The 17439-nt window shown below is 42.5% G+C and overlaps 1 protein-coding gene across 1 annotated transcript in view; it reads right to left on the bottom strand.

Moving 5' to 3' along the window:
* Positions 1-17439, bottom strand: part of LOC311108575 (mannosyl-oligosaccharide 1,2-alpha-mannosidase IC-like) — a 130505-nt gene that overhangs the window by 10634 nt on the left and 102432 nt on the right. Inside the window, exon 3 of the mRNA XM_084151229.1 lies at positions 13945-14191. Within this exon, the coding sequence (XP_084007355.1) occupies positions 13945-14191 (247 nt within the window). The remainder of the gene's footprint in view (positions 1-13944; positions 14192-17439) is intronic.

Genomic DNA, 17439 nt, shown 5'->3' with positions numbered 1-17439 from the left:
AAGGCATTGGGGGGGGGGGGGGGGTATTGAGAAAAGCTGTTCTCTCTGAGTACACACACAAAGGCACTCAGACACAAATACACACACACAAACAAGAACATGACAGCAGGAATGTGTCTCCAGGAGTTTACAGTATTTCACAGGCAGGGAGAATGCTCTCCTAATGCAGGTCTTGGTGAATGCACCTCAAAGCTGTTCTCTGAGTACACACACAAAGGCACTCAGACACAAATACACACACACAAACAAGAACATGACAGCAGGAATGTTTCTCCAGGAGTCTACAGTATTTCACAGGCAGGGAGAATGCTCTCCTAATGCAGGTCTCTCATGGGACACTCCTCCACTCTCTCTGTCTCGCATTCTATCTCTCCCTCCTGTGTGTGTGTGTGTGTGGTGTGCCAATGGTACATCAGATCAATGTTTTCATCCAAATGGATTCCCGAGCCCTGTCACTATTCTTTTGATTTTGATTTTTTAAACTAGGCAAGTCAGTTAAGAACACATTCTTATTTACAATGACAGCCCAATTGTGCGCCGCCCAATCACGGCCGGATTGTGATACAGCCTGGAATCAAACCAGTGTCTGTAGTGACGCTTCTAGCACTGAGATGCAGTGCCTCAGACTGCTGCGCCACTTGGGAGCCAGCTATACTATACTGGCTGAAAGGCACCAATACCATTATGTAGTTGGGATGCAAATCATTTCTCTAATCTGATGTTCAGATGAAAATCCTATAAACCCTCAGAGTGAAACACATCTGTGCAGCGCGTACAAGGAAAACATTGTTTGCCATCCATCACAATTAATCTCTGATCATCAACCTAATGGCATTGAGCCAGTGCCAACCTCTGCCTACCTACGTCAAGAGCTGAGGCTAGAGAGGGAATTCAAATGTCACTGGTGTTACAGTAAATAACAGTATAAAGTATCTGTAATAAACCACGCGCACATTGTTCTCCTCCAGTAGAGATAGGATGTCAGCAGGCTGCCTTGACCTCATGGCTGGGGCATGCCATCTTCAGTCAAGCATCCCCTCATACGATACATGCCCACAGGTTTCAGCAGCCCTAATGACTGGAGCCCTGTGGAGCCACGTTTACTGTGGACAAGAGGCCAGATCAGGTCAGCCAACAGGCCTACCGTGGCAAACAACAAGACCCTGATCCAGATCTGCTCCTATAGCCTAGACAGCTGCAAGGTCTACTGAGTTTGCACAGTGAGCATCCAGAAATCAGATAGCAAACGCCAACCTACTTAAACCAACTGATAAACAAGGAAGGAAAAACAAGTTCGTACCCAAGGGTGGTTTTCCAGTTTAGAACAGCCAGGAGTCGCAGATGAACGAATACAACCTACTTGTGTCTTTGGAGCAACAATTCATGTTCTGGCAGTGTGAGTGTAGGGTGCAGTGTGAGTGTAGGGTACAGCATGTGAGCGCTCAGGGGATGACAAGGAGAAAATAAACAATTTGATTTGTTACCAAGCATTGTTTAGAATAAAAAGCTCAAAAAGGTTTATCAAAGCAAACCATGGAATGATCACATCTTACTTTATAAGCAACACATTATTAATCTGCATATGAGCTGTTTAACATATCTAGGCACTTACTGGTTGCCAGAGACGCGTTATGCAAATTTACAATGGTACATTTTGTCATCTCATACTGAAGCAATTTTAATTGAAGTAACATGTAATTTCTCACAATTAAGACATTGTTTTTTTGTGAATAGGGGTTCAATAAGTGCACTACAATATATCAATCAGTATGTGATAAACCAGGCCAATCTCTGGGGCTTTGATGAAGTGATACCCTGCTCTCTTGGCTGATGGACACTCTATTGTCAGATGAAAGTTTCAGGCCAATTATACAACTTTACTGGCAGCACAGTTTTGGCCTGAGGTTCCAAGATTCCTCTGAGGGTGAATCGATCAGCTATACTCTTCTTGCATCATCGGCACCACAGCATTTGCCAACATTTTCCGCATTTGCTAACAAAAGTCAAAATATTTGCCATTTGAAGAAATCAATGTCTGCTTTTCTGGTCAGATAGTCAACGTGTTCTTTCGATCTTTTCTGCGTGACTAGATTTTATTAACCCTCTCTTAACCTTAAGCTGACCTCTGGGAATCTATCCTAGGATATAGGGCAAGTAAGAATGGTGCACTGTGGGTTTGAATTTATAATAGATAACCCCTTTCCATCTTAATGGAGACACATGTAGAAGAACCATTAGCAACAACACAGTAACACATCTAACCTGGTGTGTTCAGGGCAATCAACCAAGCAGGATGGGTCCCTGAAGTGCATTGCCTGGTCCCGTTACACATTCATCTCTTGGCCAAATCAGGGAACACATTAAGTGTTCTCACACATCACACGTCACTCGCTTGACTTTTCAGTGTGAAAACAGCCTGAGGGAACATTGCAAGGCTCCCCTCTCTTGCCTCTCAGTTTTGCCCCTGTGCTTCTGGCCTGTTTACTGACACATTGCTTTGATATGCAAGCATCTGCGCTCCCTCCAGGCAGGGAAAAGCAACATGCTACACAAGAGATAAACAAAGCTAATTCCCCTCAACCCTCTCCAAACGACACCCACGAGAGACTCTCTAACACTGAAGTCTCAATTCAGACATCTTGCTGGAATTGCAGGGCCTGGATGTGCTAATTATCCAGTCAGTTGATGGTCTCTGTTAAGAGCAATGGTGTTTTCTAGTGCAACTTGAATTACCATGTTAATAATGGTTACGTTGTAGGTGGTTGGGAACCTTTCCTATTCTAGGTAGACCTTGAGGGAGAGACTCATCTCTGTCATTGGTCTAGAAATATTTGTGTAGATTATAGGCCTATTCCATTGACGTACGAAGGAATACGCATACTGAAATGTGACAAAAGGGATAAGGATATAGCTTGTCTGTGATGACTTGCACAGTTACCCTGTTTGCCCCCTGAATATCTAAGAGAGTGAAAAACCGATGAGCTGAAGCCACAAGAGACAGATGCTCTGTCTGTATAGATCAGAGTGGTCTGTTCTCTTTGAAACACAATCACAAACCTCACTGCGATTTTTCCTCTGAGGGACGGAATCCGAGAGATGTGAGAACGACTATGATGGAGAACCGGAGAGCTGAGAAAGGCGAAAGAGAAGAATTGAAGGCGAGAGCCTCGCAGGAGGGTTAATAGGGGATGGATCTGTCAATAGGGGATAAACTCCAACCGGTAAGAGTTCATTAATCACTTTCTATTAGCCACCGTGATGAGAGACTAGGACTGGAGACCTGCCAAGAGGAAAATACAATTTATCCCCCCTTTTGACCCACAGCATTCACTAGACTAACCAGGGGACTCGAAACCCTAAGAAAACGACCCCTTTAAAACTAATATAGGGCTATAAGAGATGGATCGAAATCCCTATCTCTGGCAGCCAGGGACCACCAAACCCCCAAACACTAATCAACACTGACATCTCCAACTATTAATTCAAGCTTGAAACGGATAAACAGCCTGTGGAATTTTGAAAGTTAACATTAGAAGGAGGTATTCTGAAGTTGCTCTTGTCTTTCTAATTGGTTGAGTCACTGTAGGAAAGTGTTTGATCAGATTATTCCGTCTTCATAGGAACTTGTCAGGATTTGCATCAGGATTTTGGGGAGTTTGTTTTTGTTTCAGCAGCAGAGGAGAGAGACGTTCTACCAACTTAATTCATTCACTCAGCAGCACAAAGATAAATACACTTGACTCTTAGTCTGCCCTCATACCTCTCTATTTCCCACACCATTACGTGTAGCCTTGTATTCCTCACTAGACTTTGTGAAGAAAATTAACATGGCTTCTGCTGTTTCTGTCACGCACAAAGCTCTTTAGTGGATCAATCCGAAAACCAAGAGGAACCCATCTACACTGAACAAAAATATAAAAGCAACATGCAACATTTTCAAAGTTTTACTGAGTTACAGTTCATATAAGGAAATCAGTCAATAATAAATTCATTAGGCTCTAATCTATGGATTTCACATGACTGGGAATACAGATATGCATCTGTTGGTCACAGATACCTTAAAAAAAAAAAGTAGGGGCGTGGATGAGAAAACCAGTCAGTATCTGGTGTGACCACCATTTGCCTCATTTGCCTCTCTCCTTCGAATAGAGTTGATTAGGCTGTTGATTGTGGCCCGTGGAATGTTGTCCCACTCCTCTTTTATGGCTGTGCGAAGTTGCTGGATATTAATAATAATAATAATAATACTAATAATAATACTAATAATAATAATAATAATAATAACACTATTTTGAAAGGTAACCGCCACACAGAAACTTTTATTTTGAAAGGATACCATCGCATCACTTATTGCTGCTGACTTTACACAACGTTACCGCTAAACACAGGCGTGCGCTGCACTTCTTATTGCTGCTGACTTTACACATGCAACGCGTCCGCAGTGGTGAAATGGCGAGATGTTTCGACTCAGAGGGTTTTTGCGCTGCACACACTCACTGACCAATACAATAACGTTCTCGCCCCACACACACACTGATCCAATGAAATTACAGATTTCTTGACACACACACTGATCCAATAACATTTTTATTCTGCAACATTGTTTTATTTTAAATGTGGTACATCCAATCAGATAATACAGATCATCTTCTGACAGCTAGCTTGACTGACAGCTAACTATGCATATGTGTTTTGCAGGCATTGCAGATGTGGATAGTTAACTGTCGGATAGTTAGCTGTCATTTAACTCATGTAGGCTAGCTGTCAGAGTAAACATTTTAAGTTTTTAAAACGTGCAGCTCCCTCTTCATCTACTGCTGCTTCCAATGTCAACAACAAGGCAGACAACCCGGTCCCTGTCAAGAAGAGAAAATACCACCCCGACTTAATCAAATATGGTTTTACATATAAGACAGGCAGGGGGAGTGTAGACCGTAGTGCGTTCTATGCAACGAGCTGTTAGCTAATGAGAGCATGAAACCCCTCCAGAATGAAAAGGGATCTGGACACCAAACATCCAAGCCACAAAGATAAGACAGCTGACTTTTTAAAAACAAAACGTCAATATCTGGAGGCCTCACAAGATGAATTGAAGAACCTATGCACCATACAAGAAAAGGCTCTTCGCGCATCATACCTTGTGGCCCAGCGCATTGCTAAGTGCAAAAAAGCCCACACCAGCGCAGAGGATCTCATACTCCCTGCTGCGATTGATATGTGCACTGAAATCTTGGGAGAGTCAACCGCAAACCAACTTAAAACCATATCCCTATCCAATGACACCATGAGGAGGAGAATCCAGGACAGACATCAGAGCACATCAGTGCAAATGGCCACTACGCACTGCAGCTTGATGAATCCACCGATGTGGCTAACCATGCAATTATAATGGTCTATGTCAGACACGTCTGGGATAATAACTTTGAGGAGCAGTTCCTTTTTAGAGCTGATTTGCCAACCACCACCACTGAAGAGGCTGTCTTTAACACAATGAAAATGTACCTGGGCTCCGTGGGACTGGCCTGGGATGGGTGACATGACGGGAAAGCACTCCGGAGTAGTAAAGCGGATTGGAGAGGGCACCGAGTGCGACGTGGAACTGATATAGAAATTAAAATATATACAGGTTAAAAGTAATACCTAATCTATTGGCAGGGAATGAAAGGGGCCCCAGCAACTTTAGATGTATACAGGCCATGAACACAGAGGAACGTGGTCCGAGCGGTAGAAGGAATGACCCACCCCAAAACAGGAATAGTAAGGTTTGGGCTTCCGTTAGAGGGCAGTGGGTTTCAGGGGATGCCCAGAGGGCACTTTTGCCATGGGCCGATCCCGGAGAGTATGTTGGGAAAATAACTGAATTGTGTAATAGCCTCAGAGAACATTACCATAATCATGCAGACTTCTCTAAAGTATTATGGACATACTATCGTAATAAATAAACTGAACCAAACATGACGTTACTACAGCAATAGAGGATGGTTAATGTTGTTACGTTAGTTTTTAAACCCGATGATAGAGGTAAATGCAGAACGCTGTTTGAGAGTGTGTTTTATTTTGGCTACTAGGGGGTTTAGTGTTTGGGATGAAAGGGCTGGCTAGTTAGGAGTGATGACGTGGCTGGCTGTGCAACATGGTAGTGGTTGTTTGGCGTGCTTTGCAAGGAGAGAGGATTTTGTGGAGTGACTGGAAATTGCGATAGAGCTGTGACAATGATTTGAATTGAGAACAAAGAAAAATAATTGATGGTTCTGGATTATGTTAAGGGAAGAGTAGGAGACAACATATCAAACAATTTTTAAATAGATGCCTGGGATAAAATATAATGTCTTACTTACACGTAGTATGTGATTGTATTGGCTAATGAATGAAATATGACATTTACAGGGGCGACAGGAACAATAGAAGGGGAGACAGATTTTCCTATGGTGTTGATCAAATAATTGATAATGGATCATTTGAGATGAGATCACATGGAGCAGATTTAGGGGTTCAATAATCATTGTGAGATTTAAAGAGGATATGATATGAAGGGTAATCAATTAAACATAATCATTGTATACTCAAGGAATTTTTAGTGGTTTTATGGATTAGTTATGAGGAATTAGATTGATACAAACGATTATTGATGAGTTAGGACTGGGGATATCTGTATCATGTTTTGTGTGTACTTACCATCTTTAGATTACTGATGGTATTTGAAGGTTAACAAAATGTATAATTTCTCTTCCAGGAGAAAGAGATTAGCTTATCTCATTGGAATGTTGCCCAGGGCTAGGTGGAGCGGTTTAGTGGAGTTAGGCAGTGTATAGGTCATAAAAGGGAGCTACCAAATTAAGTGGGGCCTGGCTATTTTTGGTTGTTGTTTTTCAATTGGGGTTTTCAAATAAAAAACAACACACCTAGTATGATGTTTATAAAGGGTTGTTATTTTGATTTGAGGGGTTTTTCAACAGGTCAAAGGTGATAAGTCTTAAAGGAGCACACACAGTGAATTTTATGGAGTTTTTCTGTTTTGACTGAGTTTAGGATATATATGATTTCTTATTAGAATAAATGTCATGAGGACTTAATGAACACTAAGTAACATTTATGAAATATTTAGAATGATGGTAATGTTTAGTATACTATGGGATGGAACAGTTTGTTGAATGATTTAAATTGCCTCTGAACTCTGTTTTGACTTTCTGGTGTGAATTGATCATCCACACTGGTAAATTCTAAAAGTATGAGAGGAGGACTTTAAGATAGTTTATTTTACCAAGTTGAGGGTAATTTATAGTACTGTGAAAAGTGTGAAGAACTTTATAATTTGGTAATAATATTTATGATTCGAACCATAAAATAACAGAAGAGAGAGAGAGAGCTTTCCCTGAATGAGGGATACCTGTTGCTAGTAAATTGTACTAATCTTGGATTACTTTTACGGGATAGAAGTAAGTTGAGGTATTATCAAATGTTGTCAGCAGGGTTAAAACACTTCTCTGGTCCCAGTCAGCTGTCAAAAGAGGAAGTTTCGATAGATAGAGATCTACTTATAGAGAGCCACAGTAGGGCCCCAATTAAGGAAGTTCACAGATGGATGAAGCAAGGCGCAGTAAATAAGGAAGGAATATGGGTCAAAGACAGCTTACCAATTCTCCCGAAATTACAGTTTAGATATGCTGCAATATTGACACACGGGCAGAGCCATGTGTCAACGGGAGGGATGGATGGTAGAGCAGATTAGACAACACTTTGTTGCATATGGGATTACTAACTATATTTCAAAATATATATATAAAAAAAAAATTGTTCAAGATGTGTTATCTGTGCTCAAAATAATCACCAGGGCAGACAAAGGGCACCTCAGGGTGAGTATCCTCCAGCTAAGTACCCCTTCCAGCAAGTGGAAATTGATTTTATAGAGTTATCACGGAGTGAAGGGAAGAAATTTAGAGTAACCCCAGATAAAGATGGGTTATCCCACTTTGAGAAAGTGTTTGGAAGACCTTACAGAATGCCACAGTTGGCAGGACCAGAATAGGCAGACATAGAACTAGAGAATACACTAGCAGAACACATGAGAAAATTGTTCGTTAACCATACCCGTATGTCTAAGAATTTGTGTCCTACAGGAGAATTAAAGGAGAAGGTGATTCATAGTATATAACCTGGAGACTGGGTGTGGATCCAATTGTTGAGGAAAAAGCATTGAAAGCAGTCACGCTGGGAGGGACCATACCAAGTCCTATTGGTAACTGCCTTCGCTATAAGAATAGCTGAGAGAGCCACTTGGGTCCACGTTACACACTGCAAAAAGGTAGGCCCACATACCAACACCGTTGAACACACACAGAGTTAAAGAGAAGAACTGACCACTAGGGTTCGGGGGTAAACTATGTTACGAAGAAACCCTACCCCGACCTTTCATCACTGTGGGGTGTTTATAGAGGTGTGGGTATGGGGAAGTACCAGGCAGGTGGGTCAGGTACAGGATTGGGATGGCGGTTTTGGGGATTTTGGGGGACTCTGAGCTGCATCATCATGTTAACCATATTATGGATTAATCCAGGTCAACCTAAACAGGGAAATGATGCACTGATTCGATCTCGTAGAAATACTGAAACCAAGAAAGACTATTGGGGGAATGATTATTTTATAGTTAAAGTCAGTTTAGGACAAGATGGGGGATTCAAGATACCATTCGACTTCTCCCATGAAGAGATAGATATGAGGTTTTGGGGGCTTTGGTAAGAAGGGGGCGTGTACAAGAAAGTTAGGTCCTAGAAGGTATGGTAAATACATTTGCACTGGGGAACGCTCATGTCCTTGGGCAAGGGTGTTTAAACATATCTGGGGAACATACTATGAGAATGGAATGGACGCAGCACACCGATGGGGAATTAAACAAACCCATGATGAATGTAAAACGGAACTGGTGATAATGGTAAAGTCAATTATGCAAGATGACATAGCAAGGAACTATTGGGTCTGTGTCACGCCCTGGCTCTGGGACTCTGTTATGTTGAGCCAGGGTGTGTAGTTTCTATGTGTTTGTGTTCTAGGTTCTTTATCTAGCTCATGTGTTTCTGTGTTGGCCGGGGTGGTTCTCAATCAGAGGCAACGAGTGTCAGCTGTTGCTTGTTGTCTCTATTTGGGAATCATACTTAGGCAGCCTGTTTTCCACAGTGTATTGTGGTATCTTGTTCCGTGTATGGTTAGTGTTTGTTACCAAGGACTTCACGTATCGTTTTGTTGTTTTTGTTCATGTGGTGAATATAATTAAGTATGTTCGCATATCACGCTGCGCCTTGGTCCACTGTGTTTGATGATCGTGACAGTCTGTGTTGATGATGTCGGGGCAAATACATGTGTGAGGCAAATTTTTCAGGAGAGAAATGAATCTTCCACCCCCGAGACAAAACAGCAGGTAGATCTAATGTTATCACCAGAGGTGCCAAAAAACTCGTCTAATACCCCTTGGAAGGCCCTCAGAAGGAATCCTAAATAGCACTAAACCACCAAGGGTAGAATATTTCCTCTTGCAGGAAATGAACCAAGGAGAAGTAGAAGGAATTTCAAATGAGAACTTCTGGGTAAGGTGGATGAACTACACAGCTAGGGCGTTGGGTCAAACTAATTGTTATGCCTGTTCAACAGGTAGGCCAACCCTTCTAACTGCACCTATGCCTCAGACCATGTTCTCTTGTATGATATATTTGGGATCAAACCAAACCTCACCTAATTGTTCTGATATTAAAATAACCACTCTTAAAAAGGATAATACTAAGGCACCCCAATTCACCATGAACCCTGGAGATTATCAATGTTATAGACACCAAAGTAATGCGAATCACAGATCAAATTGGAGAAGGATTTACAACAAAATTTTTCTGGTGGGTTACAATTGAGAAAAATGTTGACAGGATTAATTACATCTACAAAGGTTTGTTAATTAGACAAGGGATGATGCAGTTGAGGGAATTTCAGACCAACTATCCGCCACCTCACTCATGACCTGACAAAATAGGTTGGCTCTCCATATGCTTTTAGCAGAGAAGGGCGGATTTACAAGATGGTGGGAGGTCATTGTTGTATGTTTATCCCCAACAATACAGCCCCAAATGGTACAGTAACTAGAGCACTGGCAGGTCTCACTGCATTGAGTAAAGAATGGGCTGAAAACTGGGGGGTGAATACATCAATGATTGGTTGGTTTGATAACATGTTTGGAAAATGGAAAGCTATTGTTGCAACTGTTCTGGGTGCAGCTATAGCTTCTATGGGTATGTTTGTTCTTTGTGGATGTTGTCTTACTCCCTGTGTCCGAGGGTTGGTGAGCAAGGCGTTGGAGTATGCAGTTTCCCAACAGATGGTGAGATATGGCCCAATCCCGGACTCCGACCTAAGGAATGAAGAATATGACCCACCAGGCTTGGTGGAGGACGACGACGATTCAGATAGTTTGAGACTGGATGTTTTCGTAGAACTATAAATCTCTAGTTTAAAAGTAATTGTAATGATTTTCTGTGTATTAAAGTGTGGATAATTTAGTCAAAGGGTGGATTGATATAGAAATTAAAATATATACAGGTTAAAAGTAATGACTAAATGTTCCACCCTTAAATATAGTTGTGAAATGTTCTTGTTTTAAGTATGATTAGTGCTTTCTTAGTAGTGACTAATTATTACACTCTGAAACTGTGTGAGATGTGTTAGAATCTACTACCTGGTAATGTGTGAGTGTAGGACCAGTAAAGATTATGACATTGTGCTACTATTTAGCAATGTGAGTAAGAGTTAGGCCAGACAACAAAGGACAAGGAGAACTGTCTACAGACAACTGAGAAACCAAGATAAAGAGGCCTCCCAATTTAGGGAGGAGAGAAACGGTTAGGCTTTTTAAGGAGTATGAAATATGGTGCAGGATATTGTGAGGACAGCGATAACTAAGGAATGCAGCCTATGTGTGTATATGTGTGTGTATGCATGTGTGTGTGTATGCATGTGTGTGTGTATGTATGTGTGTGTGTGTGTGTATGTGTATGTGTGTGTGTGTGAACTGAGAGCAGTTTTAAAGTGGAAAACTACAGCCCGCCTACAGAGGGGTGGGATTTTCGTATGACGTGTGCATATAAAGATATTGTACGACCATTTTGTGGCAGAATTCTCAATTAATAAAGATCTCTGACTATTGCAACTGGGAGCTCTGTCCGTTTCTTGATCCAAAAAGCATTACAACCTTTTGGGAGACGCACAGAGACACTGAAATAGTTTGTTAAATAATTCTCATAACAGGAACCACTGCTTCCTACACAGGGAGGCATTGGCAGCGAGGAACATGGTGCCTGCGCTCCATGCCACTCTCCAGGATGTGATCAAGTGTGTCAACTATATCAAAAAGAGTTCCACGAAAAGCAGGTGTTTCCAGGCCTTCTGCGGGGATATGTGGAGCGAGCACCAGCAGGTGCTTTATCATGCAGAGGTCCGCTGGCTTTCCATGGGTAAGTTCTGGTGCAGCATAATGGGAGAGTATCCTGCTCTCGCTTGTCATGCAATCAGAATCATGCTACCGTTCAGCACTACCTATCTGTGTGAAAGTGGCTTCTCTGCTATGGCCGTGCTGAAAACTAAAAGCAGAAACAAACTGGACAGCCAGCATTACCTCCGAGTTGCCCTGTCAACCATCACCCCAGACTTCAAATAACTTATCAAACTGAAGAAACACCCCCAGCTTTCCCACAGATAGGCCACACACACACACACACACACACACACACACACACACACACACACACACACACACAATAAATAAACAGGTTAATTAGTTATTGTTCAATATGTTAATTATTATTGTTAATTAATTCTGACATTCATATTACATTTTATTGAACTGGTTAAAAACTTGCACCTTAAAAAAAACCTTTTCAAGGTTGTGAAAATATTCACATGGTAATTGATGATTAAGAATTCCTAATGATTGTTGTTTTTTCTATTTTAAACACTGGTATGTGTTACTGTTCATTAACATTATTGGACTGGTTTTGAAGTCATGTTCTGAGTCTGATCATTTATTACACCCCACTCCTGAACTGGTCGCCTAATTAAATGGCTTGTTCTCTTCAACTGACAATACATGTTTTCTCAGTTAATATGGCAGTGTAATGACTTTCTTTAATACCATAATAGTAGCCCATTGAGACAGAGTCTATTTTGCAAGTGAAGCCCGCCCAAGAAGGCAGCTGCAATACAACATTACTCAATTGTCATTGTCAAATTTGGGAACCACTGGTATAGAGCATGAATGACTGCGTTGTTAGTGGTTTGATTCTTATTAGGTGCACAAGATTCTGTAGCATTCTTAACATTCTCTTTCGCCACTTTGTAAAACTAAATGGCTGAGCCTAAAAACTGATCAAAGTTTGGAACAATCCCTATACGTCGATTAGATCCCTGCCCCAGTTCCCAAAGTATGGTGACTTCAACCTAAAGTGGCCTGGCGTCCTGTGATCCGTCCACTCAGAGGAGGAGACCCTCTGGGACATTTGATCGGAGGAGTTGGAGAAACAAATGGTGACAGATTGATCTCGCTAGCCCTGTGACAAAGTGCAGCCGGGAGTATAAATCCTCCCTGGGTGTCTTTATGATGCTGACGAGGTTGCTGTTTGTCATGGGCTGCCATTACTGAGTGTCTCTTGCCGTGGCTCTCTCTGCCAAGACCAGGAGCTACTGCTGCACACCCACATTGATAGTCATCTTCATATTTCCCCACTGCTGCCAGAGGGAGAGACTGAAAAACTGTGTGTGTGAGCGCAAGTGAGTGAGAGAGAGAGGGAGGGAGAAGAAGAAAAAAACAGAGGAAGAAAGGGAGGGAGTAGAGAGTTAGAAAGGAGAGTGAGAAAGAAGAGAGATATGGCTTGCATTGTGTGTCTAAAATGGTATACATGTTCTGTACAAAGAATGTACCCATGATAGTGCAGGTGTACCGTTCTTTGCATGTCAACATCTATTGTCATCTATTGTCTAGCCCTCCAGTAAGTTCACAGCAACTACTAAGAGCACATCAAACACGTCACTCAGGAGGTTTGAGTAGATTTCAGTATAATTTCCCAAGAGGGACAAATCCGAAGTGCTATAGGGAATAGCCAGATCAATGAATGGACAATAAAAATGCTGACGTCAGACAATGTATCACCTTAACACATTAAAGACATCTATTAGCCAGTGGATGTCAGAGAGACGATATATGATTAGTGACTAAACCAAATAGCCTTTGGACAAAATGAACTATCTCAATGGGGGACTTACACAAAGTGTGGAAACAGAGTGGAATGGAGGGCCTAGCACTAGTCCGTTAGCAACAGGGCACACAAAGCCTGGCGGTGCTTACCTTGCTGGCTGGAACTATCACTCTCACTCACTCAGTTTCCACATAATGTCCAAACTGGCAGACCTCTCTGTTCCCGACCCCGAGAAGAAGTCTATTATCATGGAATTACTCACTGGGGAGGCCATGACCTCTTCTCTCTCTCTCTCTCTCTCTCTCTCTCTCTCTCCATGCTTCCACATACATTCTCGCTCCCTCTTTTATTCATCCAATCCCACAGCACACAGAGTTCTGGAAGAGTAAAATAATCCCATCTCACGGTAAGAAAGATCGGTTAGAATGGATCCGTTGTTCAGGGTTGGACACACAGGATGTTCTTTATTCCATCTGGAATGTCCTATATAGCTCTGGTAAACTGTCCAACTCCCTGGACATGACTTTGGGTCAGTCAGGGGACAATCACCTTAAAATCAACCTGACACACTAAGACCACTGGTGAGAACTTTATTAAGTGTATGCCAACCTAACAAGGACCAATTCAGACAGTCTACTGATAGTGTTGGGGTAGATGATTGGTCCTCCAACATAAATGGTAGAGTAACTATCCAATGAGATGGAGGGATTGAAAACTTGGTCAATCAGGGGACAATAGATGGACTAAAATCAACCGAAGCGCTAAGACCACTACTGATCGTGTTTGTGATAGACGATTGGTCCTCCAACATGAATGGCAGAGATAATATCCAATGAGTGAGTTTGATCTTACCGAGTTCAGGTCCAGGCTGGTCTCCACCCACTCCTTTGCTTCATTGTATTCGTCCATTAATCCCATTATATACAGTGTGTCCAGAGAATCCACGATGGAGGCTCCCCTCAGACCACCTGCAAAACACACAGGACACAGAACAGTCAGAACCATGGGATATAGGGACTTGCAGTGCCGGACATCATACTGCATTCTTGTACTGTTGAAGCTAAGAGACATAAAGCAGACAGAAGTACCAAGACTGCAAAGTAAAGTTAAGCAGCCCTGAAACGCCAAACTACCGTGGCACTTGCTTGCTATCATGTCTGCATCTTAATCTCGAATTCTGGTGTGACATTGTGCAGGCTAGATGAAAAGCATCTATCTCACCAATATGAACATTTTTTATTTATATAACCTTTATTTAACTAGGCAAGTCAGTTAAGAACAAATTATTATTTACAATGACAGCCTACACCGGCCAAACCCAGATGATACTGGGCCAATTGTGCGCCGCCCAATGGGACTCCCAATCACGGCCGGTTGTGATACAGCCTGGAATCTAACCAGGGGGTCTGTAGTGACGCCTCGAGGACTGAGATGCAGTGTTTTAGACCGCTGCGCACTCGGGAGCCCGCTGCATTCCTAATTGTATTCAGTGCAGGAACTGTGATCCCTATACTCCAATGGCTGGTTTTAGATGCACTTCATTTGAGGTTATTAAATTCCCTTCACAACCTTAATAAGAAATGTTCAGAGGCTTTTATTCAATCCCACAGCCCTTAAGAGCAAGATTGGTATGGTATTGTTCTCCTCATACGAATAAATATGCGATACGTGGCTGGCTGTAACGGAAAGAGCTGTGAACAGAGAAATCAGTGTCCTTATTGTGTTACTGAGCAAAAGAGTTGCAGGCGAGACACACCAACTGAAAGCCTGAGAATGGAGTAATAACAAGAATAGGAACTAGGCCAACATATACCGCAGGAATGGCCATTACATGCGCTGTGCACCTTCATGTTCACCCCTAAACAGAGCTCAACACAGAGACTGTGTCTATCTGATGCAACAACACTGCAACCTGGCACATGAAAGGGGTGCGATTCTTATATGCAGTTGTTGTGTAGCTCGGCAGATATGCAAATGAAAATCGTATCTTGAGGCGAAAAAAACATTCATGAAGCTGAGGCAACAGAACACAGGAGGCGAGAAGGGGAGCGATTTTAGCCAATCGTTTCTCTAACCCGAGTCATTTGAATTTGGCCAGACTGTGCAATGCAGTGGGTGGCTAAGGCAGCCAGGGTTGGCTTGTCTGATGTGGTTTGGATGGCGGAGACAGACATCAAACTCTCTTATCATCACGCCAGCCTCCTGCCTGCAAACCCCAACTCAGCTTTCCTCTGCCCTCTATTGTATCTGCCTCAGATTTATTTTTAATCTAAATAGTCAAAGCATATGTAATAGTAGCCTACAGTATGTGCTGAAAGCCTCTCACATTGTTGACCTTTCACCTTTCACCCATTGCCTACTGAGGTCAGCTGATAAGGTCAGTGGAGAGGATGGCGGGTGCAGGCATGAGGGTTCATAGGTGACATGGCTGAGTGATTGGCGCCATATGTCTGCTGATACGCCTCTCCTGCTGATACAGTACAGTCAAGTTACACACAATATCGGCCCCATGTCATATATTAGGGCTATTGGTCACACTTTATTTGGATAGTCCGGATTTTCTATACTATCAACAAACTATATGTTGCTAAGTAACTGCTTTCTAAGGTTAGGGTTAGAATAAGGGTTAGGGTTAAGGTTAGGGCTAGGGTTAAGTTTAGGGTAAGGGTTAAGGTTAGGGTTAGAGCTAGGGTCAGTAGATAGATAGTGTTACCGGGCGATTTACTTGAATTTATCCCTTGGAGGACTGCAGAGCTTTTCTCACTCATCATTTTTCTCACACATCCACTATGCTCCAAACCTTTAAATCTGATGAGTGGCTACAAGGCTCAGTGACAGGGCTCTCAGTGTGTTGTCTCTCCCCTGCCACGGCCAGTCGCCTCCCATCTAACACACACACCCTTACCCACACCGAACCCCACCAACATCACAGCCCACTTCAGCTGGGTTTACCCTGACAGGGATTCACCTTACATTGACACTGAGAGGGCACTGCTACCGTCCAGCTATAGCTAGACACATAGGGTCTGATTCAGAGTTGAGATAAGCATGCATAACTTGGGCACTGCTACCCTCCAGCTAGACACATACTGTAGCTACTATACAAATATAATCTGCTGTGACGGTATATACTGAACAAAAATATAAACGCAACATGTAAAGTGCCGGTCCCATGTTTCATGAGCTGAAATGAAAGATCCAATACATTTTCCATATGCACAAAAAGCTTATTTCTCTCAAATGTTGTGCACAAATTTGTTTACATCCCTGTAAGTGAGCATTTTATCCTTTGTCAAGATAATCCATCCACTTCACAGGAGTGGCATATCATGAACCTGATAAAACAGCATGATCATTACACAGGTGCACCAATAAAAGGCCACTCTAAAATGTGCAGTTTTGTCACACAACACAATGCCACAGATGTCTCAAGTTTTGAGGAGTATTTCTGTCTGTAATAAAGCCATTTTGTGGGGAAAAACTCATTCTGATTAGCTGGACCTGGCTCCCCAGTGGGTGGGCCACTGCCCAGTCATGGGAAATCCATAGATTAGGGCCTAATTTATTTATTTAAATTGACTGACTTCCTTATATGAACTGTAAATCTTTGAAATTGTTGCATGTTGCATTTATATTTTTGTTCAGTAGATTCACATACACTATGAAAGTAATGTACGTCACTGACATCTTGCAGACACTGTGAAAACTCTTTGAACAAAGTTAACTTAACCATAATTATAGGTTGAGAGCTTTTGTGAAAGAGCACAGTTAGAAAGATATGGCATATAGAAGCAAAATATATATATTGTCACGAATGTCGGTGGAATGCGGTAGGCCAGAGTCAAGCGCAGGACACAGAATGAGATGAAGAACCACTTTACTGAGTAGTAAAGAAATACAAGGAAAATCCTCCAAAACAACAAAGGAGGAGCAAAACCCGCTCACACTAATGACACTCGTACATACAATAAACACGCACACCAAACAGTGGACGTGTACAGGTTAAATAGGCAGTCAAACTAACATAATGGGGAACAGGTGCGCAACAACAGACAACAATCAAGTGAACATAGAAACATATAACATAGAGCGGCAGCAGCTAGTACTCCGGTGACGACGAACGCCGAAGCCTGCCCGAGCCAGAAGGAAGGGCAGTCTCGGCAGAATCCGTGACAGTACCCCCCCCCCCCCCCCCCCCCCCCTGACGTGCAGGCCC

The sequence above is a fragment of the Coregonus lavaretus genome (assembly GCF_964263955.1).
Source record: "Coregonus lavaretus genome assembly, chromosome: 3".
Classification (NCBI taxonomy): domain Eukaryota; kingdom Metazoa; phylum Chordata; class Actinopteri; order Salmoniformes; family Salmonidae; genus Coregonus; species Coregonus lavaretus.
The sequence above is the reverse complement of the archived record's forward strand: the minus strand, read 5'-3'. Positions and strand labels throughout refer to the sequence as shown.